Source organism: Euleptes europaea, chromosome 9 (genome assembly GCF_029931775.1).
Source record: "Euleptes europaea isolate rEulEur1 chromosome 9, rEulEur1.hap1, whole genome shotgun sequence".
In the NCBI taxonomy this organism is placed as follows: Eukaryota; Metazoa; Chordata; class Lepidosauria; order Squamata; family Sphaerodactylidae; genus Euleptes; species Euleptes europaea.
In genome coordinates, this window is record NC_079320.1 from 16,197,203 (window position 1) to 16,221,766 (window position 24,564).

General features: G+C 45.1%; 1 protein-coding gene across 1 annotated transcript in view; it reads right to left on the minus strand.

Moving 5' to 3' along the window:
• Positions 1–24,564, minus strand: part of FAM13A (family with sequence similarity 13 member A) — a 174,930-nt gene that overhangs the window by 90,075 nt on the left and 60,291 nt on the right. Inside the window, 1 exon segment of the mRNA XM_056855228.1 lies at positions 20,686–20,855. Within this exon segment, the coding sequence (XP_056711206.1) occupies positions 20,686–20,855 (170 nt within the window).

The following is a 24,564-nucleotide window of genomic DNA, read 5'->3' on the forward strand; positions in this document are numbered from 1 at the left end:
GGAAACACCATGTTGAAAATTTTCACGAGTTTTCCAAGGCAACAGCATACAGAGGTGTAAAGGTTTTCGCTACAGAAAAAAACCCACATTGCTTTGTCCATTATAGGTCAAGGTCAAATTAAGGAGCAAAATGTTTTTGATTACACAGAATCTTTGCAAATACATTTTTAAAATTAAGCAGTTGACCATTGGGAATTTTAAGAGGGTTCCATGGTTTGTGAACTGTTGACTGGTATAATCTGTGCATACGAAACAACCTCAAACATTATTTTATCCACCTACTTGCAAGGCCAACCACAATAAATCAGCCACGTTTCCATGTTCTCCTAATCAGTCCTTCTTTAAGGTTGGGAGAGGCCAGCATAGGGATCCCTCCAGCCAAAGGACAAAACCATTGCAACAGCTGGTGAGAGATATTATCTCTTAGAGGTATCCATGACTCACTTTGGGGCAAATAGGTCAGTAGTTAATAATACCCCAGAGGAGAACATCAGAGAAAGTAGAATGCAAATTAAGCCACAGTGACCTCAACCAAATTCCATTTTAGCATAAGCACTGTCCCAGTTCATGTGCGAAAGCTACGTAAGTCTGGAGTTTGTCAGGCCTGGATGGGAGACCACATAATAACCCACATGAGGAATTCAGAAGAAGAAGAAGAAGAGGAGGAGGAAGAAGAGGAAGAGGAAGAAGAGGAAGAGGAAGTTGGTTTTTAAGGAAGAATCAAACCGGCTTACAATCACCTTCCCCTTCCCACAACAGACACTCTGTGAGGTAGGTGGGGCTGAGAGAGCTCTGAGAGCTGTGACTAGCCTGAGGTCACCCAGCTGGCTTCATGTGGAGGAGTGGGGAAACCAACCCGGTTCACCAGATTAGAGTCCGCCGCTCATGTGGAGGAGTGGGGAAACAAATCCAGTTTTCTATAGTCCACCCCTCTTAACCACTACACCACACTGGCTCTCCATTGTCCCAGGGACAATCCTGAGTTTCTAGTCTCTGCCCTTGGTAACGTTTTATTCATGCCTTTTGGAAATGCCTTGTTACAATTTTGTCAGCATGAGCTGCTAGAGGGGTCATTCTTCAGGGCCCTACTCCCTCGACAGAGTCTCTAGAACTTGACTCTCCAACTTGACTCATGGTTCTATTAAAACATGCAGGTAAATCCACATACACAAACTCTACTGTTCAAGGTAGTCTTCCACACATGGGCATTTCACACATTGGCAAGGCTCTTTCTGAACTCTTGCTAACAGTGTGCAGGGCAGGTGCTAGCAGATCTTTAAACCAAAGGCCTCCTATTTTTAAACAGGGCAGGACAGGTTATTGCAAAAAGAATTAACACAGCATACAGAAAAGGGCCTTCAGCAGTGCGTATGAGGGAATGTTCTGGCAGTAATCCCTGTTTGAAGCCATCTTCTGCCAGCAGGTGAAGAGTTTTTTCAGCGAGCCCTCCTTCCTGACCAATGTTTTAATTGTTGTTTTTATGCCTTTGTATGTATTTCAGGTCTGGTCTTACTCCCGCCTACCCTGTCTTTGAGGAGCCGATTATCCAGCCCTCCCCATTCACCCAATAGCCCCTCACGTGGGTCTGGCCTGGCCTCTAAGGTTGCCAACCTCCAGGTCCTAGCTGGAGATCTTCTGCTATTACAACTGATCTTCAGCCAAAAGAGATCAGTTCACCTGGATAAAATGGCTGCTTTGGCAATTGGGCTCTATGGCATTAGAATAGAATAATAGAATCGTAGAGTTGGAAGGGACCACCTGGGTCATCTAGCCCAACCCCTTGCACAATGCAGGAAATTCACAACTACCTCTTCCACACACTCCCAGTGACCCCTACTCCATGCCCAGAAGATGGCCAAAATGCCCTCCCTCTCATGAACTGCCTAAGGTCACAGAATCAGCATTGCTGACAGATGGCCATCTAACCTCTTCTTAAAAACTTCCAGAGAAGGAGAGCTTACCACCTCCTGAGGAAGCCTGTTCCACTGAGGAACCGCTCTAACTGTTAGAAAATTCTTCCTAATGTCTAGACAGAAACTCTTTTGATTTAATTTCAACCCGTTGGTTCTGGTCCAACCTTCTGGGGCAACAGAAAACAACTCGGCACCATCCTCTGTATGACAGCCCCTTCAAGTACTTCAAGCATAGAAGTCCCTCCTGTCCCCAAACCCCGCCCTCCTCAGGCTCTGCCCCAAAAACCTCCCGCTGATGGCAAAGACGGACCCAGCAACACTGCTGGCCTTGCCTGTTTCCCTGGTCCAGGTGCCCCTCTTCAATCATCTGCTGGCTGGCTCCTATAGACATTCTTGCCTACCTTAGGCAGGCAGCCTATTCCTGGTGCCTTTCCTTCCCTCTGATGGCTGTGGACCAGGTAAGCATCCCAGCTCTGGGGCCTTGGGAGGGGGGTTCGAGTCCCGGCGCAGGCTCATGCCTGGACAACAAATATAAATAAATAAAAGCACGCCTCCATTTTCTAATGTGAAACGCTGGAAGGTAGAGGACAAATAAATAACTAGATTAGCTAAGCATGGACTGTAGAGATTGGCTCAGACAGGAACACCATTTCACATTTTAGAGAAATGAGACTATTGGCCTTGGCTTAAGGAACCCCTCCATGCCCTCACCATGAGTACAACTCTGGTAGTTTCAACCAATTTATAGCTAATGCAACTGGCAGGTTTTCCTTATGTAGGAAGCCCATTTGCAGCTGACTCAGGGGGCCTTGAAGGAGCCGAATAGATGCGACTTCATTTCATTTTGACTCCATCTACATTTCTGCTGCCTCAGACCATTATTCTGCACTGGTGTGCAAAGACAAGCTGGCATTAACTCTCTGACAGGCTACTTCTTACATAATTGTTCCTTTCGTTTCCTGGGAAAGAGGAAACGTACACAGGCTAAGCCAGATGGAGCTCTGATATACCGATTGTAGCCAATAAATAGCTCCTCAAGTTCACAGGATCAAGTCACTCACTGAGAGCATCCAGGCCTCCCTCGGGAGGTGGACGAGAAGCCAGTCTCCAAAAAGAAGCCGTTGGCCTTTACGAGAGATGCCACACCCAACATTCAGTGCATTAATTTCGCTCCACAGGCCTATCTCCTTGTGACTGAAATGGATGCTGACGTTACATCTTGGCTTCCTTGGAGAAGCACTGGGAATGGATTTCTAAAAGGGTTTTCTGGGAACAGATCAAGTTATTTAAAAAAACTAGGTCATTCAATCTACCAGGAGAGAATAGCACATGGCAGAGTTTGCTAGGTTCTTGACTGGTACTCTGTGGACAAGGAGAAACACGAAGGGCCAGATCACACGCCATGATCAGTCTCTTGACAGTTCTCACTTTCTCTAAAATGCAGCCTTGGAGGTACGGTTGCCAGTCTCCAGGTGGGGCCTGGAGTTCTCCTGGAATTATAACAGAATTACACCTCATCTCCAGACTACAGAGATCAGTTCTTCTCGAGAAAATGACTGCTTTGGAGGGTGGACTCTATGGCGTTGTATCTGACTGAGGTCCCTCTCCTCCCCAGGCTTCATCCCCAAATCTCCAGCAGCTTCCCAACCTGGATCTGGCAACCCTGCCCCCCCCCCCCGTCCCCCGCTAGTGGCCAGGGAGGACCTGGCAATCCTATCTACCTGAGATTCTTTAACTGGTGATGCCAAGTATTGAACCTGGGACCATTTGTATACAAAGCAAATGCCCCACCACTTAGCAATATATGCTGTATCCACACAGGGGCAAGAAAAGCCACCCATGCTGTGGACACAGCAGTGATCAGGATGGAGGCACATAGGGACAGCATCTACAGGTCCCATCCCCATGCTGCTGTCACTGAACACATGAACACATGAAGCTGCCTTATACTGAATCAGACCCTTGGTCCATCAAAGTCATTATTGTCTACTCAGACCGGCAGCGGCTCTCCAGGGTCTCAGGGGGAGGTCTTTCACATCACCTACCTGCCTAGTCCCTTTAACTGGAGATGCGGGGGGTTGAACCTGGGACCTTCTGCATCCTAAGCAGATGCTCTACCACTGAACCATGGCCCCTCCCCACCCCCTTCCTGCTCATCTAGGGTTGCCAGGCCATGTTTCACAGCTTCAGGGGTCAGGGTTGCTGGAGATCTCCCGCCGTCACATCTGATCGCCAGGTGACAGAGATCAGTTTACCTGGAGAAAATTGCCACTGTGGAAGGGAATCATACCCCGTTGAAGTCCCTCCCCTCCCCAAACCCTACCTTCCTCAGGCTCCACCCCCAAAATTTCCAGGTATTTCCCAACCTGGAGCAAGCAACCCTCTCAGAGGTGCCGACACGGGGGGGCCCTGTGGGGGTGTCTGCGCCATGACTTCATTTCAAGAAAAACACCTTGAAAGAAGGCGAGGCCAAATGCCAATGGTGCAGTGGAAAGATGAAAATTTATTGAATAGAAACTAAAGAAGTCCCTATGCATCTCACGCGCAGCTTCTTCAGGGGATCTGAACCATGAGCTAGAAGGAACATGAATAAAATAATATTAAAATGTGTGAGGCCCCGATACTTGTGCCCTCAGCAAGCCACTCCCTTGTAAAACAATACTAGAACATTATTTGAAGCAAGGAGACGGCTCAAAGAACAGACCATAGTAACAAGGGGTGTGTAGAACCAATGGAAATTATGTATTAGTCAACCAGCACCTGACTTCCAACATAATATTTCCTAAGCAATAATCAATAGAGAGATTATATCATAATGCCTCCAAGTAATCAGGGAACTCCTTGCACCTTGATTCATAATTGAATTACTAATCACGAACGTCATGATTGAATGCTTTCTTGAAAAGAGGGTAGCTGTGTTGGTCTGCGGTAGAAGCCCTAGATTGATTCCAGTAGCACCTTAGAAGCTAAAATGACTAAACTGAGGCTATTGTATTTTGGTCACATTATTAGAAGACAAGAGTCACTGGAAAAGACAGTCATGCTAGAGAAAGTTGAGGGCAGCAGGAAAAGAGGAAGACCCAACGAGAGATGGATTGACTCAATAAAGGAAGCCACGGCCCTCAATTTGCAAGATCTGAGCAAGGCTGTCAAAGATAGGACATTTTGGAGGACTTGGATTCATAGGGTCGCCAGGAGTTGGAAGCAACTTGATGGCACTTAACACACACACACACACAGAGAGAGAGAGAACCTTAGAGAACAACAAGATTTTGGGGGTATGAGCTTTCGAGAGTCAAAGCTCTCTTCATCGGATATCTGAAGAAGGGAGCTTTGACTCTTGAAAGCTCATTCCCTGAAAATCGTACCGGTCTCTGAGGCGGTACTGGACTCGAATCCAACTGTTCTTAAAAAAGAAAACCCTTGCTTTTTGTCAAGCATTCTGAATTGGCTCACAATGAAAAAACAAGATTCTGCACATGCGCAGAATGGGCTATTAAGTTTATTTCGGGCCTGAATTATGGCTGCTGGCTGCAGCTCTCACAGCACAAAGCAGCCAATCCCAAGGGCTCCGACAGCACGGTGGGCAACTCCACAGACTCGCTGGAGCCTCAGAACAGCCCCTGATCTTCACTACTTGCCTGAAAATGTCTCCAACTTCCTCAGCCTTCACAGCCAATGGTTTATCAAGGCTTTATTAATTTCTTTGTTATTTCCCTGCCACATTTTATTTCCTTGACCTTCACAGTTTATGATTATATATATTAAAAACACTCCTCAGTGCATCAGCATTTTCATAATGCAAATTGATCAAACTAGACGAGGCAGTGTGAAGTCTATTAAAAGATTTCCCACACGCTTTCTACTAGTAAATGGCATCAGTGAGGCCTCAAATTCAGACCAGGGCCGCAAAGCACCCAAGGGTCAAAGCTATAACCCTTTCCGCCCATTAGAAATGTAATTTTTCCAGAAATTTTAAAGCCATAGGAAAAGAAAACATTCTTTTCCAATTCTTCTCCATGCCTGGGAAAAACAGAGATCTCGGTGGGAAATTGAAATATATGCAATACTTCCCCTCTTATCAAACCTAAACTTTTTTTACCACTTCAACTACATGACATTCATTGTTTATAACTCAGTAAGCATACACAATTATATGACTTGGTATATTTATGGAATTTAACCAACCATATATATGCCTTAAGTAGTCTACAAGCAATATTGTGAATATAAACAATATGAGAGAGAGGGCGAGAGCTGCAAACCTCTGTATACACCACACTACTTCACCAAATATATTGTAGATGTTTGCCATCTGACAGGTAGGAAGGGTTGAAAAAAGGAAGTACAAATTTTGTAACAAACAAAAGGACATGGACATAAACAGTCTCATGTAATCACAATAGGACTACAAGCTCATGTGGATATTGAATTTTGTAACACTGAAAACACCAAACTATTTAAGATTACCGCACACCATATAACTTACTCATTGTGGACAGAATTAGTCACATATAAATAATGAACATATCCTTGAAAAGATGGTGTGTGTGCAAACAAGAATTATTATCCTCTAATTCCTTAGATTGTCTTACTACACATACAGAGTAATACTTAGTCTTCAAACACATTTTACTCATTCAAAAAGAGAACGCATGAAGGATCCTGACTGAGCTGAGTGGGGAGTGATAGGAATGCTTCCCTGCCCCCTCTAGCTTCAGTCTTGTGGGGCGACAACTGCAAGTGAAAGTCATTGCTATTTCCTGGCTGTGTGGAGGTTTAGTTGATGTGAGCAGGTGCTTCCCCCACACCAGTAATTCATGACATAAAAATACCACCATGGTGTACAAATATACAACCTGGTTTAAAAAACCTGCCTACTAATAATATAGAACCATTATATTAAATTCTTACTGATAGTAAACTCATATATTGCAAGGAAGAAACCAGTAAATTTCACTAAGGCCGTTTATACAGGGTGAATTTTGATGATTGTCCAAAACTCTTTTTTAAAATGCGACCTCTAAAATGCCTATTCACGGGCCCGACGCAAAAGGAGAAATTCCACCCCCCACTCGCCTGCTCCTTCATTCCTGTTTGCATAGCCATTAGCAACCGCCGTGTGCATAGCTAACGCGCAGCTGTAATTTTGCAGGGTTCCTTGAGGGGATTATTCGCGGCAGGGGCGGAGCAAACACAAAAGGTCGCGTTAAAGGAGCTCTTAAGAAATGCAAAGCAGGTATGCGCCGGCTTAGCAGTCACTTCCTAAATGACGGTTCAGCGTGAAAACCTCAAAAAAATATGCAGGGCAATTCCAAGCATAACTGGCCTAAATTTGCCTGGATGATTTAAAAACCTTAGCTTAGAGAGACAGTATGGGATAGCGGCTAGCATACTGAACTAGAATCTGAGGGTCTTGGGTTGAAATCCTTGGATTGTCATTAAGCCTGCTGGATGACAAGACTAGAAGATAAAATCAGAAGATAAAATCAGAAAGGGAGAATCATGAACGCCATTCCGGGTACGAAGAGTGGTACGAAGAAAAAGAGGAAGACCCAACAATAGATGGATTGACTCAATAAAGGAAGCCGCAGCCCTCAATTTGCAAGACCTGAGCAAGGCTGTCAAAGATTTTGGAGGACAGTTTGGAGGACATTTGATTCATAGGGTCGCCATGAGTCGGAAGCAACTTGACGGCACTTCACACACACACACTTAAAAAAAAAAAAAGAACCACAAGTGAGGTGAATCAGTGCCCCAAAGTAGGGCGGACTACTCACTGCCCCTACCATTATGTATATTTATAATGTTGAATTAAGGGGGCCCTCCAACCTGAAACTGCATTTTGTGATACTGGCAATCTTTTAAATTTATTTGAGTGGATGTATGTTTACCATAGCCCTTTGACAAGCACCTCGGCCTCACTTTTTGAATTTCCAAATGAAAACGCCGCGGTCGCGCCTCGCAATCACAGAGTAGCCGGAGCGCGGAGATCGATTTGATTTCCTCCCAGCTACTTAGAGATGAGCTTTTGTGAGAGACAGTCTTGAGCGCAGATTCCTTTTGCACGCTGATAAGCAGACTCTTTAAATACCCCCCCTTTTTTTGCGAACAAATAAAAAGGCACTCTCTTTCCCCAGGCTCCGAGGCTGAGCGCAGAAATTGTTCAAATAGCTGACACAAGTTACAATCCCTCTGACCATCAGCCACTCTTCCCTTCCTGAGGCAACCAGCTTGATTAGAATTTTTTTTTTTTTGCTTTGCCCTGGAAGTCGCAGGTGCATTTCTGGCTGTGCCTGAACCAAGGAAAACCAGCAACAGTTCAGTGATGCTAGTTCACATGTGATGACCCCCGGCCCTTTCATCAAAATCTCCACTGGGAGAGTCCTGGAGAAACTGGAATACAAAGTGAGGGAAAGAAGCTTTTCCACGATGCCCAGCTACGCTGAATAATTATATGCATTTCCAGGCAAAATTAATGCCGTTTATTTACTGACATTTTAAATAATACTAATACTAATGTAATGCAGCTGAAATGCACACTGTAATAAACAATCTGGATGTCGTGAATAAACTGATGGCATCTAAAAGGGCTGAGGTTTTCCAGGAAGTAGATCTTGGCATAAATCAGGGATACCCCAACGTGGTGTGTGTGGGTACCATGGTGCCCCCCGACACTTTTTCTGGTGCCCGCCAAGTGTTTTTAGGAAGTGTGTGGGGCCAGCAAGGCTTCTGATTGATTATTGAGATTTGACTGGTTGTGCAGATTTTTTAACATGTTGCTTTGGCAGCAGCTGCCACCACAGCACAAGGATCTACACTGTGTTCCTGAAGTTAACCTGTGGCTATCATTTTGTGGCTGGCTCTGCCTCCTGCAGCAGTAGGGTTGCCAACCTCCAAGTACTAGCTGGAGATCTCCTGCTATTACAACTGATCACCAGCCGACAGAGATCAGCTCACCTGGAGAAAATGGCCGCTTTGCCAATTGGACTCTAGGGCATTGAAGTCCCTCCTCTCCACAAACCCCACCCTCCTCAGTCTCCGCCCCAAAAACCTCCCACCGGTGGCAAAGAGGGACCTGGCAACCCTATGAGGCAGCCCTTTTGTAGCAGCACCCATCATGCCATGTCAGAATTCCAGATGTGCCCACAGGCTCAAAAAGGTTGGGGACCCCTGGCATAAATTGTGGCACAGGCAGTATTGTGGCAATATTTTTGGGTAAAAAAACCAAACTCGATGTAAGGAATCATTAGAAATGAAAGGGCAATCATCTAGCCATTATATAACTCTATGGTAAGAGGTTCTGCCCTGACCTGGATGGCCCAGGCTAGCCTGATCTCATCAGATCTCAGAAGCTAAGCAGAGTCAGCCCTGGTTAGTATTTGGATGGGAGACCACCGAGGAATACCAGGGTTGCTGTGCAGAGGAAGGCGCTGGCAAACCACCTCTGTTCGTCTCTTGCCATGAAAACCCCAAAAAGGGGTCGCCATAAGTCGGCTGTGACTTGACGGCACTTTACACACACACACACAAGGTGTTACAAGATTCTTATTTTAAAGACCACCATTTTAAAGGAACCTGTAGCTGATCCCCTAGTCTGAACGTCTAATTGCTACACTACATTGGTTCTCTCCGGAAGCATCAAACTGTTTTGTTCCAAATAAAACACTCCCAAATAAAACGCTCCCAGTCCCTTTATTGGTTGTACCTGGCAGAACTGAGCTTTTTGTTGAGCAGAAAAGACAACAAACCATGCATGATGATAATATAAGGGGGGGGGGAAACAAGACAAGGTCATCTGGGATGAAGATTACATTTCTCTTTGTTTTCAATGGAAGGAAGGAAAGGGAAGGTGGAAATGGAAATCTGTAAAACATGCGCTTGGCTCTCCGTTTAAGCTAAAGGTGTAAATTAGGTAAGTTTTTTTCTTTCTTTTTGGCAATGATGAAAGCCAAGCAACTGAGTAGAGAATATTAAAAGTATTGAATGCTGATAATGATTGAGTTTCCTGGGCCAAACCAAACCAGTACCCTCTCCTAGGAAGACCATCCCAGAAATATCTGTGAATATAAAAAGTAAAGGCAGTTTGTTTGGCATCTAAGTGTAGATAGAAATAGGCAATTCAATGGGAAATTGTGGCTCAGTGGTACAGCATCTGCTTGGCATGCAGAAGGTCCCAGGTTCAATCCCCGGCACCTCCAGTTAAAGGGACTAGGCAATTAGGTGATGCGAAAGACCTCAGCCTAAGACCCTGGAGAGCCGCTGCCGGTCTGAGTAGACAATACTGACTTTGATGGACCAAGGGTCTGATTCAGATAAGGCAGCTTCATATGTGTCCCACCCCCACCCCCCATCATATCCACCTGCGAAGATTTGCTGTTAGGATTACCAACCTCCAGGTACTAGCTGGAGATCTCCTGATATTACAACTGGTCTCCAGTTGATAGAAATCAGTTCAGCTGAAGAAAATGGCCGCTTTGGCCATTGGACTCTATGGCATTGAAGTCCCTCCCCTCCCAAACCCTGCCCTCCTCAGGCTCCACCCCCAAAATATCCCACCAGAGGCGAAGAGGGACCTGGTAACCCTATTTGCTGTGCTAGTAAATAGAAAGGGGAGGGGAGATACATGGGCTTTGAGGGGCTTTGAGTCCACACTGAGTGGAGAAAAGTGGGGTGGGAGGGAAATATCCAAAAAATAACAATAACCAGCTGCATCCCTGCTTGACTATACTCCATTGTTTTAAAGAATTCAGCTTTGCATTAAAAATAGCATTCTGATGTCACTTGTTCCAGAAGCTTCTGAGAGTCACAGCAGCATATAAAGTACAGCAAGTTTCTCCTTTATTTCTCCTTGTTTGCATCCTTTTCACCACCTCAAGTTAGAAAGCAAACCAACCGAAGGTCTTCATTGTTCCAGGCCATGTTGTGTGATAAGAGTAAAATTACATATTGTTGACTGGAAATGTCAAGTAGGGTTGTTGATATTTTTTTCTTCCCCCAAGTATATCAGGCCAATCCATTTCTGTGCTTCTGTCATGAGAGTCGGAAACAGGTTTACATAAGGAATGAGAAAAGGTCAACCGGTAACGCTCATCCTCTAAAGAACTCACAATGTTTTTTCAAAGGTGGTTTACTAGGTGTGGGAGCTAACTTTTTAATAGGGAAGCAAAATATTGGAGGAAGATACTTGTTCCTATATAGGGTTGTAAACAGTCTAGCCTCCATGGGAATCTGTTATCCCTGCCAGTTAATAAGTAATCATCTTGTGACCCAAAATGATTTAACTTGCTCGCTCGCTCTCTTTCTTTCTCTCTCTCCGCTTTAGGCCCTTGTTGTGCTAGTTTTTCCAAGATGACTCACTTAATTTTTGAAATGTACATTTGACTCCACCCTCCTATGCAATCAATCCCATTTTTATATTCCCCTCTGGCACCATGAATGAGGTTGCATAACCAACTTTTTTGGAGAAAACATTCGTCCAAAGCACAGACAACAAAGCCCCTTGTGACATCTGTTTGTTTGTTTCCCCTTTCTCCCAACTTTGAGAAGGTTGCAATCTTGGCAACAGAGTTTGTTCCCCCCCCCTCCCGCCCCATCGTTGCCAAGTTTTTCCACTGTACAAAAATTTCCACCACCACTACTTCAAGGTTAGGCTTACTGCAGCCATCCTAGCTACCAAAAGGGGTGGGACATACAGGGAGATGTTAAGTAAACCAGACCCAGCTCATTTACAGTAAAGCATGAGGGAGAGTATTACGGATACTGTGGACCGCCAAAAAAAAAACAAATCAGTGGGTTACAGATCAATTCAAGCCTGAACTGACCCTAGAAGTAAAAATGACTAAACTGAGGCTATCATACTTTGGTCACATTATGAGAAGACAAGAGTCACTGGAAAAGACAATCATGCTAGGAAAAGTTGAAGGCAGCAGGAAAAGAGTTAGACCCAACAAAAGATGGACTGACTCTATAAAGGAAGCCACAGCCCTCAATTTGCAAGACCTGAGCAAGGCTGTTAAAGATAGGACGTTTTGGAGGATACTGATTCATAGGGTCGCCATGAGTCGAAAGCGACTTGATGGCACTTAACACACACATAAGGGATGTCCCATTTGCACTGGCAGTTCAGTACTGGTTTAAGTTGGGAGCTACTTCCAAATGTGCCCCTATATCGCTATAGGATCTGTATTCTATCTATGGTGCTAATTTGGTGTTCAAGAACTGCTGGAGGAATCTAGCAGCACATTCATTGCTTGTAAAGGACAGTGGAGAAGGTTCTAGAAGTGAATAAACGCCATCCTTCTGGGCAGGAATAGCTGAGCGGTGCCTGTGTCCAAGGCGGGAACCCACAAGAGACTTTAGGAAGGCTACTGTTTTCTTCCCAGCCTGGATGCTAAGCAACAAAGAAATAAAAATATCATCACCTCCATATGATCGTACATAACTGCCCAGGACTGGTTCTAGTTAGTTTGTTATCCCAAGCCAGGTATACTTCTTTCCTCCTCCTGCACCTCTACAGTCCAAGCTAAGCCCCTGCGGTACATCAGTGTGATGCGTCCACACCCTCCTCATGTCGCTCTAAGCAGTTGCTTGAGTGCCTAAGCCATAGAGCCAACCCTGATGCGGCCTTACACTGTGGCCATTTATGCAGGGCTGTTTCCCCGCAGTCACCCCGCCGACTGCTTCGGGGCTTCCTTTTCGATTACGCATGCCTTTCCCAACCATCAGAGGTCGCCTTGCTCTCCCTGAGCGTTTCTGCGCATTTGCCCGCGTTTTCATGATGCTGTTTTAGCCAAAATCTGGAAAACGCAGGCAAAACGTGAGGGGGGAGGGCACAAAGAGGCCTCTGACAGTTGGGAAAGGCATGCATAATCAAAAGGAAGCCCTGAAGCAGTCGGCAGGGCGACCGCGGGGAAACAGCCCTGCATAAATGGCCTGTGTGCGGCAGCTGGTCCTTCCAGCCTAGGATTGTCTCTTCTGAGTGGTCAACAGTTCTCCAAAATCCCAGACAGAGACTTCCCATAGGTGAGGAGACAAGACTGTGGACATAAAAGTCAGCAAGGGTAGTATAGGAATAAGTTATTTCCGCCTGCAGAGGTGGAGTGAATGCCCTCTGAAATACCTGTTTTAATGCCCTGATATTATGGGGCTAGGGCACTTTAGTGTCGTAATAAATGACAGCAACACACGCATGTCTCCACCTTGTTTATGACGCTGCTTATAGAGCCATGTGACCAATAAACACTTTCCACCTGGAACATGGAGTCATATAAGTCAGTCTGTGCATTATAGCGTTTGCACAATCAAAACTTTGCTTTGGAAATTCTCAGGGATACCCAGAAGGTGACACTGGGAACTTGCCCTGGCAGGTACCTAAGAAGCATGTATTGCTGTCATGAAGAGCAATTTATCACCTCTGGCAAAAGACACCGAAAGCACATGAAAAGCCAGTTTATGTTTTCTTAACTGTTGCCAATGAACAGTGCGCCAGCAGAATTGCTTGCTCTAGACAAGGCGTGAAACCAATTTAGCTTGGAAAGTTGCACCGGAAGTACATCGAGTACTGGAAGCTAATTTTTGTATTTGAAGGACATTAAACAAAATTTGGGGAGGGCTCACAACTCAGTGGCACAGCACATGCGTTCCACGGAGAGGGCCTAGGTTATAAAGCCTGGCATCTCCAGCTGAAAAAAGGATCTCAATTAATACTAGTCAGGGGAAGGGCTGTGGCTCAGCAGCGGAACATCTCTTTGGCACGCAGAAAGTCCCAGGTTCAATCCCCAGCATCTCCAGCTTAAAAAATATATATATCAGGTTGTAGGTGATGTGAAAGACCTGTGCTTAAGACCCTGGAGAGCTGCTGCCAGTCAGAGTAGACAATACTGACCTTGATGGACCAATGATCTGATTCAGTACATGGCAGCTTCATGTGTTCACCTGGTGAGGAGTACTTCTACAACATGAACACATGAAGGTGCCTCATAGTGAATCAAGCCCTTGGTCCATCAAGGTCAGTACTGTCTACTCAGACTGGCAGCAACTTTCTAGGATCTCCGGTAGAGGCCTTTCACATCTACTACTACTAGAGATCTTGGAGTGATACAAACAGTACTGGGCTAGATGAACCATCACTCCACATGCTCACATCTTACCACCTGTATTTTCCTACTATAGCTAGAACTAGAACTTGCAGATACAGCTACCCTTATTTCTACTCTGGAATTGTTAATCCAAACTGTATAAACTTTGTGTTGACCCCAGAGAAAAGCCATAATATGTGGGCCAGACATAATTAGATACAACCAACAATTACTTCATTTAAAGAAAGGGACAGTGAGTTGAGTCTTTGTCTTATAAAGAACTCATTACACCCCTGTGAATAGCAAGACAAACTATGCATTGCGCAGAACAGGAAAAAACAAACAAGCGATAACAATAGTACAAATGCTGGACTATTGTGTTCCACAGAAAACTTACGAAACAGATTGGATTTTGTTGAATGAAAATTGGATTTCTTGAATGTCAGATGCCACTTTTAGAAGCTGCTGACTGGAATAGACTGGACAAATATAAAGTTATCTCCAGGCTGTACTAAAGGAACAGAATTTCATTGTTCTGTAAAGATTTGCAGATTTAGTGAGGGGTGAACTCGGAAGTTAAAATGGTTCAGTAGCGGAGATGGAAACAACCATCTCTTCCAGGGATAGAAGAATGGAAAGATAAACTGATGGAATATGCAATAATGGCCAAAATGACCTACTTGATGAACACAACAGAAGTGATGTCTCATGATCAGCATAATGAAATGTGGAAACTCTTCTATAGTTATCTTGAGGCTACTTGAAACCACAGTAAAAGCCTAACGTTATATAATTACTAGTTAGTTTTTTGAAGTACAGTAGTAAACTTCCTGAACAGCCATAAGAAACATATGATGACATTCATTATTAGAATGAACCTATATTTGTATTTGTATTTGTATATTCGTACTTAGATGATAGCCAATTCAAGAGATACAATAATCTTTATGTAGCCCGCTCGGTTAATTTTTAGTATGAGCAAGAATGTATGGTTTTTTCCCCCCCTTTGCCTTTCCCTGCCCTTTTTACCTTCTGTATCCTCAATAAAATAAAATAAAATTTAAAAAATGGTTCAGCAGCAAGGCAAGTGGACCCCACGGGGCTGGTGACATTGCAGGGGGCACTCGGCTCGCGTTTGGCCAGTGGTGGCCTCAACAAGTCAACGCTGTCGACCAGTTCTCTCCAGTCCTGTGCCTGAGCAGCCTTGAAGAACAGCACTGAAGGGGCCACTCAGCTCAGACCCCGCTGGCTGCAGCACAGGAGGAGCGACAGATGAGCAGATGCCCGTCCACACCGCTGTGGGCTCAGTCCAAGCCAGGCAGCCTCTGTAAGGGAGGAGCCGTGGCTCAGTGGTGGAGAATCATGCTAGGCATGTGGAAGGCCCCAGGTTCAATCCCTGGCATCTTCAGTTTAAAAGATCAGGATTTAGGTGATGGGAAAGATCTCAGACTGAGATCCAGGAGAGCTGCTGCCAGTCTGAGTACACAGTACTGACCTTGATGGACCAAGGGTCTGATTCAGTACACGGCAGCTTCATGCTTAGCTTGATGCCGCTCACTACCAGCTTCCCACAGGTCACTCCCTATTTTATACACATTAAAACTTAGAATAAAAATGTCACAGACCTGCTAGACCTCTTGTATTTCAAGGCCTGTTAGCAGTTGGTTTGCAGTTCTCCTCTGCAGCCATCTGTATGGATGCCCAAACAGCAACTTATGCCAGGGGTCACCAAACATTTCTGTAGGAAGAGCTACTTCTGAGTAACAAAAACTATCCTGAGCAACCCACCCCTCAAATATATTATCACATTTTGTTCTGCCCTAGAACAGAACATGAAAGAGTACCAGAAATGAAGCCATGAGCTAAGCAGTGTAGGAAAAAAATCCTATGAAATAAAAACTTTTTAAAGAAACTACTAGAGTTAGGCTGACTTAGGTCTCCAACTTTAGCAACAGGCCTGCCGCACTGGGCCCTGCTACTTCCATGGCTGCTTAGTGGAGCAGCAGGAGACAAAACGGGGTTGGGGAAATTAGTGCAGCACCAATGGTAAAATGTCACTTCCTGTGTAAGCCCATGCAGCAACTTATGCCAGGGCTGTGGCTCAGTGGTAGAGCATCTGCTTGTCATGCAGAAGGTCCCAGGTTCAATCCCAGCATCTCCAGTTAAAGGGACTACACAAGTGAATTATGTGAAATATGAAATAAGAGCTTTTTACAAAGCCTAGAGCAGATATTTTTGCCATCTTTTCTTGGGTCTTCTAGGGAAAGCAAAAGCTATTCTGTGGCAGCTGGTAAGCGACCAGTAGCTCACAAGTTATCTGTGGTGACCCCTATTCTATAGGTACCTAGATATTTCATTTAGTGGAGTCTTGGACTCTTACCACAGAAGATGCAAAACCATCCAGAGTCCCCTCGTACACAAGCTCCTGCAGCTGATGCCTTCACCAACCATAAGCAATAAGCAGGGGGAAAGATGGTGGGAGAGGTGGAGGTTGGCTGGAAAATGAGGAGTCCTCGCAGGGGGTAAGTGGGGGGGAAACAAGCAAAGGAAAAGAAGGATCTGCCTACCTCAGCAAAGAGTGAAAGGAATCGCTCTTTCTTTCTTTCTTTGCCATCAAGTCACAGCTGACTTATGGCAACCCCACATGGGTCCCAACCTGAGGTACACGTACCACCAGGGGTACGAACCAAGTCATTTCAGGATAAGTGAAAAGAAAAGAAAGGAATGTGAAATAACAGCAACCATATTAATTACAAACATTTTGGTAATATGAGGGGTACAATTTATGGAAACGGGCTGCCAAGGGGTAAAAAGGTAAAGGTAGTCCTCTGTGCAAGCACCGGGTCATTACTGGCCCATGAGGTGACATCACATCCGGATGTTTACTAGGCAGACTGTGTTAAGGGGTCATTTGCCATTGCCTTCCCCAGCTGTCTACACTTTACTCAGAAAGCTGAATTTAAAAAATTGTTCCTGGAATACCTGGATGTTGCTGTGAGAAAGCAAGATGGGTACTCATTTTACCAGCCTCAGAAGGCTGGAAGGCTGAGTCAACCTCGAGCTGGCTACCTGAAACCGACTTCCGTCGGGATCGAACTCATGTCGTGAGCAGAGCTTTTGACTGCAGTACTGCAGCTTACCACTCTGCGCCACGGGGCTCCCAAGGGGTACACAAGTGAAAAAAGGTTGGCAACCACTGCCACAGGGTTTTCAAGGCAAAAGACGTTCAGAGGTGCTTTGCCATTGCCTGCCTCTGCGCTCGCAACCCTTGACTTCCTTGATGGAATCCAATCCAAATACTAACCAGGGTCGACCCTGCTTAGCTTCCGAGATCTGACGAGATCAGGATAGCCTGGGCTATCCAGATCAGGGCAGGCATTGCTCTACAAGAGTTTTTTAAAGCCCCAGAAACATCACCATACGAATAACCCTCACTGGAAACAGGTGGGTTGCAGAGTTCAGTATCAAAAGGAAAATGAAGGGAGCTGTCCACTGGGACTCTGCAACGCATGGTGCTGAACCCTGACAGTAATCTTGGGATCCTTGCAGAGCTCTGTACTGGAGCCTTGGACCCCATAACTAGGATGGGGCTAGAAGCAATGTCACCCTAAATGAATGGGACGCAGGCATTTTCGGCCACAACAGCCCTGTTCTCCTGGCTGCAGCCATTTCTCTCACCCAACAAAAGTCAAAGCAGCAATAAGACTCGTGTTAGGGGCTGTGGCTCAGTGGTAGAGCATCTGTTTGGTGGTAGAGCATCTGCTTGGCATGCAGAAGGTCCCAGGTTCAGTCCCTAGCATCTCCACTTAAAGGGACTGTTGTATCTGCGGGACCGCCTCTCTTGGTATACCCCTGAAGAACTCTACAGTCATCAGATAACAACTTACTGGTGGTCCCTGGCCCTAAGAGTGTACGGCTGTCCTCAACGAGAGCCAGGGCCTTTTTAGCCCTGGCGCCGGCCTGGTGGAATGCTCTGTCTGGTGGCATCAGGGCCCTGCGGGACCTTAAAGAGACAGAGCTTTTCCGCCAGGCCTACAGTTGAGGGCAGCCACGGGCATCATATTCGCTGGCCTCCCTATTCCCCCCTTCTATGTTAACTTCTATGTTATTCTTGTTAATTGGGGGGGGGCAGCCTGCTGATTATTCCGGGCACTATGGGCTAAATTTGGCACCATCTGGGGTTTTAAAGGTTTTTAATCGGGTTTTATTAATTTTAGAATTATTATTAATTTTATTGTTGATATTTTGGTGTATCCTGGATGATGTTACCCGCCCTTTGCCTGGTCTTGGCTGGGGAGGGTGGGTTATAAATCAAATACGGTAAATCAAATAAATCAAATACATACATACATACATACATACATACATACATACATACATACATACATTCATACATAAAGGACTAAGCAAATAGGTGATGTGAAAGACCTCTACCTGAGACCCTGGAGAGCCACTGCCAGTCTGAGTAGACAGTACTGACTTTGATGGACCAAGGGTCTGATTCAGTATAAGGCAGCTTCATGTGTTCATGTGTTACCTCTGGTTGAGTCACTTTAACCCCTCACGCGAACGTTAAAAAAAAAAGAAATTATTAATAACTGTTCTGGAGATGGGAGTGTGCAGTTAAAAGAAAGATGAATTTTAAAAATTGTTCCTGGAATAGCTGGACATTGCTGTGAGAAAGCAAGCAGCCCTGCGTGATTTCAAAAAGCTATCCAAGCAGATAAGGAAGTTCTTTTATACCACAGGATAACTCACTGCCAGTGGATGCAGTGATGACCACTAGTTTAGGTGACTTTCAGAGGGGATTAGCCAGATTCATGGAGAAGTGGTTCATCAATGGCTAGAAGCCATCGTGACTAAAGGGAACCTCCACACACAGAGACAGTCGATCTCTGAACACCAGTGCTAGGAGCCAGAGGCAACATTAGTACAATGCCTTGGCCTCTATGCTATGGTTGTTGGCCACCCAGCTATGGTTGTTGGCCACCCAGCACAACTTCTTCAACAGAAGAAGAAGAAGAAGAAGAAGAAGAAGAAGAAGAAGAAGAAGAAGAAGAAGAGGAGGAGGAGGAGGAGGAGGAGGAGGAGGAGGAGGAGGAGTTTTTTATATCCTGATTTTCTCTACCACTTAAGGAAGAAATAACCTGGCTTACAATCACCTTCCCTTCCCCTCCTCACAACAGACACCCTGTAAGGTAGGTGGGGCTGAAAGAGCTCTAAAAGAACTGTGACTAGCCCAAGGTCCTCCAGCTGGCTTCATGTGTAGGAGTGGGGAAACCAACCCGGTTCACCAGATTAGCCTCCACCGCTCATGTGGAGGAGTGGGGAATCAAACCCGGTTTTACAGATCAGAGTCCACCCTCTTAACTACTACACCACGCTGGTTCCTGTTTACTGCCCAGATGTGTTCCAAAGATGCCCAGGGTTTGCATTTTATGGGAACAATACACTGTTGCCAGGACCAGGATAGGCTTGAAGGAGAAATTTTGTAGTCTGGAAACTGGTGCCCTTCATAGAGAACTATTCATGACTGCCCAATAGTGGGCAAAAAGGGTAGTTCTATCCTCTTCAAGGCTGGTTCAATGTGACCCAGCCCAGCTAAAAATGTTTCTGGTTCTGACCTAAGGCATTATTTGTGTAGCAGCCCAGCTTATGCCTTCCCTACATACCTCTCTACTTTTACCATCTGCTTCCACGCTCTCATTACTTTGGTTTTTAAGCAGGGGTTCTGCTGCCCTTGCTAATACAGGATTTTATTATTTATTTGAACAAGGAGACTCACAAAGTAAAGCATAACAAAAAATAACACTATAAAAAGTTGTAACAATTCAAAAACTGTTATTAAAAACATCAGCAAGAGCATAAGAACAACTTAAAACATATAGCCTGCCACCTAAAAAGTAAAGGTGGCACCAACAGAGCCTGAAGGGGAAGAGCAATGAACAAGCTAGAGGCCACCACTGAAAAAGCCCTGTCTCTGGTCACCTCTAACATCACATCGGAAAGCAGGAGCACAGAGTGCAGGGCTAGGGAGGAAGATCTTAAACAGTGGTGTGAACAGTATGGGGGGATGCCTCTTCCAGCCATAGCGATGTAAGAAACAGCAGCTAAAGCATTCCATTAAACTCGAGTTCTTCAGAAACAGCAACTAGCGTTAAAAAACCTGCAATAATTGAGAACCCACACAATCCCCCACCAATTTTGTTTCAACCAGAAGTATACATAACAAATGGACACAGTATTTCATGCTTATCTGCACTTCCTTACAAACTGGAAAAACCCACCGTTGAGAAATGTAAAACCTAATTCATTGCACAAACAGATTTAGGATTGCATCTGAGTATTCCACAGGGATCATTTCACTTTATGACAGTAGTCATAAAGATCGTTTAACTTTATGACAACAATCTTAAATGATGGAAGTCGTAAGGGAACGTTTCTTACAGACCACCATTAGAGCATCTTAGGTGCACATGTAAGCAAAGCATCCTATTGTATACTAACGCTAACACAATGAAGGCCTGATTTAATACGGACACGGCCGTCAGCTCAACCAATTCCTCACAGCCTTTGCAGCAACGCTACAAGGCTGCTAACGTGCTTTGTGTGCCCAGCAAAGACGCTGAGGTTCCAGAAAGATGATTTGCAAACTACATATTGCATTTGATGGAGAAAGAAGGAACACTTACCTGGTGAAGAATGTAGAGCTGCTTACGAAGGAGATTTCGTCAGCTAAATCCATCTCCTCTGAACAAAAACTGCCGGTTACGTGGATGCTAACCCTGGGAATTCCTTCTGACAGCATGGGCTGCGGCACTGTGCGTGCCACAGAAGATCTTTCTTGCTTCGACTTTGTGATCTAGAGAAGCAAAGTAAAATATATATATATTAAAAAATGGATATCGAGGACAAAACCTTCCCAGCTCATTTGCAGCATGCAGGGTATATGTGGCTGCTTTATAAACGACAGTGCTGTGAATTCACAGCAAAGAATGAGTCAGCAGAATGTTTCTACCAAATGAAAGAATGTACATCTCCTGCTAAAACGCAGCTATAAAAGCTTGAACCATGACTCAACCAAGTATCTTGAAGAATATTAAAGTGAAATTTTGCTCAAAAGCTGGGAATTTTAAACAACAAGTAACACAAATCATGAGAAAAGAGCAAGAGTCCAGTAGCACAAGTCACTATATTTAGAATACTGTAACAAGCTTGAATTATGTGAACGTCATACTCAGGTTGCAACTTCTGATAATTCTGAAGCGTAACCCATTTTACACAAGAGGAAATGATAGACAAGCTTTACCTGCAATGAACAACACATGGAAGGAGCTTGTAGAAGATGTCTTGGCAGAAAGCATGTGCCCAAACAGGGCTCCAGGCCTGGCCTAAGAGGCATTCTAGCACTCACACAAATCGGGAGCAAGACAGTGCTCACATCTCCAGAATACCCAACTTTGCAGCAAATGGGGCAGCCAAGCTTTATTTATGCAAACTCTTTCTACATATTTTGAGCTGTGGACTTGGGACAACACATAGTTAAATTCCCTGCCCCAGGATCTGGTGATGGCTGCCAACTTGGAAGGCTTTAAGAGGGGAGTGTACATGTTCATGGAAGAGAGGACTATTCATGGCAACTGAGAGGCGTATTCAAAATGGATACTAGACATGATGCATACCTATTATCTCCAGGATCAGATGAGCATGCCAATTATATTGGGTGCTGTGGAACATAGGTAGGACAATTCTGCTGCAGTCGTCGTGTTTGGGGGCTTCCTAGAGGCACCTGGTTGGCCACTGTGTGAACAGACTGCTGGACTTGATGGGCCTTGGTCTGATCCAGCATGGCCTTTCTTATGTTCTTATGACTTGTCCACCTGACAGCTTTGCTCCGTTGCTGATTTCTTGCAGAGACGTCAAGTCAAAAGCGGAGGAATGACCTCCACAAACAAAGGGCACAAAAGAATACGGAGATTTTCCATGACAATTAGCACAATCAGTTGTGTGTCTTTCAGGTGGCAAGACTGTTCAATCAGCCTGCTCAACACTTGAAAAACCTCTCCTTCCAGAAACTCCTTAGTCTCCATTTATGCATGCCACAGCCAAATGTCAAATATTAGTGGAACAGTGGTACTATAATTCCCTTTAGTGATATATAAGTCTACACAGCTTTTGCTCATTTGCCTGTTATCAAAACAGCACACAAGGCAGACATTGTCAAAGATATTGTCAAAGATCTCCGCCAAAGCAAATGGGGAGGGGGCATAGCTCACCGACAGAGCAGTTCAGTTCCTAGCATCTCCAGGTAAACGGATCAGGTAGTAAGTGATGTGAAAGGCCTCTGCTTTAGATCTGGGAAAGCTGCTGCCAGTCAATAGACAATGCTGACCCTGATAGACCAAGGATCTGACTCAGGCAGCTTCCATGTGTCTAAATGTCACTGGGTTCCTTGAAGACAATCGGCTTACTTCTTGTCCTGGGACAGTATTCAAGTGCACAGCGGTTTCACTGGTGCGTTAAATGCTCCCTTTGTTTAAGCGCAGAACGAGTTGTCTTCCAGAAAAGTAAACATTCCAATGAATTCCTTGCTGAGCTAAACTCACAAGCAAAAGCCCTGTATTACTGTTTATTAACATCAGCCAGAATAACACAAAACTTTCAAGTGCTCTGAAGCTCTTAATCAGAATCCAAGATCTAAAAAACATTAAGGTGGTGAGGGAGAGAAAAAAAAACTCTTGTCATCTCTTCATCAACATCCCATAATAAGGAACTTATGTTTGTTTACTTAGAAAGTGGTGAGTGAGGGTCGCTGCATACGAACACACATGAACACACGAGACCCTTGCTCCATCAAAGTCAGCATTGTCTACTCAGTCCGGCAGCGGCTCTCCAGGGTCTCAGGTAGAGGTCTTTCACATCACCTACCTGCCTAGTCCCTTTAACTGGAAATGCCGGGGATTGAACCTGGGACCTTCTGCATGCCAAGCAGAGGCTAAACCCCTGAGCCACAGCCCCTCACAAAAACAGCAACCACATATATTGGGAGGATCTACATAGTTGGTATATACAGCTGTTAAATCTGAGAACAGAAACCCATAGAAACCCATTCAGGCGATCAGCTCATTACTGATCTCAACCTAGATGCTGCTACTTCCGTTACATCCATAATCAAAAAGAATGCGCTCTAGATGTCAGCTCAAAGTAGGGAAGCCTCCCAGTAATAACCTCTGATGCCTACGGGTACCTTGGGCATTGGCGGGAGGACTTGGGGGGAGGCCTGACCCCCTGGCAGCTTCTGAGTTCAACCAGAAGTAACATGGGACGCTCTAGCATTCTGCAAAAAAACCTCTACGGTAAAACGGCTGACGTAACTTCTGGGCACTCAAGGAGCGATGTCACTTCCCTTCTGAAGTGCTGACATCACTTCTGGGCATGCAGGGGATGATGTCAGCGCATCACCGGCAACATCATTATGGCTCCAGGAGGGACCACCTGGTAAGTCTCCCACTGGTTGCCAGGTTGAAAGGACTAAGGGGGTTATTCAGGAGCCTTTACCATCAAGAGCTTGTGTTTTCGTAGATGACAATTCTGTCAGTCGTGCCCTTTACAAGGAGGCAGAAGCCAACTGTGGAACAGTACCGGCTACACTTTTATCAAGAGCAACCACCAAGGACACAGCAGGAGACTGTTGTTTACACACACACAAGAGTTCACATCCCATATAATCTATGGCTATAATTTCCTTAGATAGCAACAGAGACAAAGTGAGTATGTGGAAGCTGGTGTCCTTCAAAAGAAAGTTCTCGCAGACATGACAAATTCAGCCCTAATCAGAAGATATTTCCTTCAGATATCAAAGCTGAATGACAAAAAGGCCAAACCAGCTCCGTTCCCATAGGCTTGGAAGAGCTTTAACCTTCCTGGGTCGGGGGGAAGTTGATCAAAAGGAATTGTAGACTGGGGAAAAGTATATTCTTGCCTTCCTGCCTAGTCCTTGAAACAGTGCAGAATACAAACAAGGCCTTACTCAATGACATTTAGGGCCACTGGCGCCAAGCATATACATTTATTGCTTTAGAGCAAAGGTTTCCAAACTTTTTGAGTCATGGAGCACTTTTCAGAAGAGAAATTGGTCACGGAGCACTAATTTTCACCTATATACTAAACCGAACGACAGTAGTATTTTTCTTTCCAATCTCTTCACGGAGCACTAGGAGATGCTTCGCGGAGCACCAAGTGCTCCTTGGAGCACAGTTTGGGAACCTCTGCTTTAGAGGATCATAGACTTGAAAAGGTCCTTACAGGCATTCCAGTAAACACCCCCCCCCCCATGTAGGAAATCCAAACTAGGGAATGCCCAGCAAAGGGTTTCCTACCACTTCTAGAAAACCTCCACCTTTAGGCATGTAGTTCAGCTGTACAGCATCTGGTTTGCATGCAGAAGGTTTCAGGTTTAGTTCTGGCATCTCCAGTTAAATGGATCAGACAGGAGGTGATATGAAAGGCCTTTGCCTGAGTCCCTTGGGAGCTGCTGCCAGTCATTGTAGACTGACTTTGATAGGCCAATG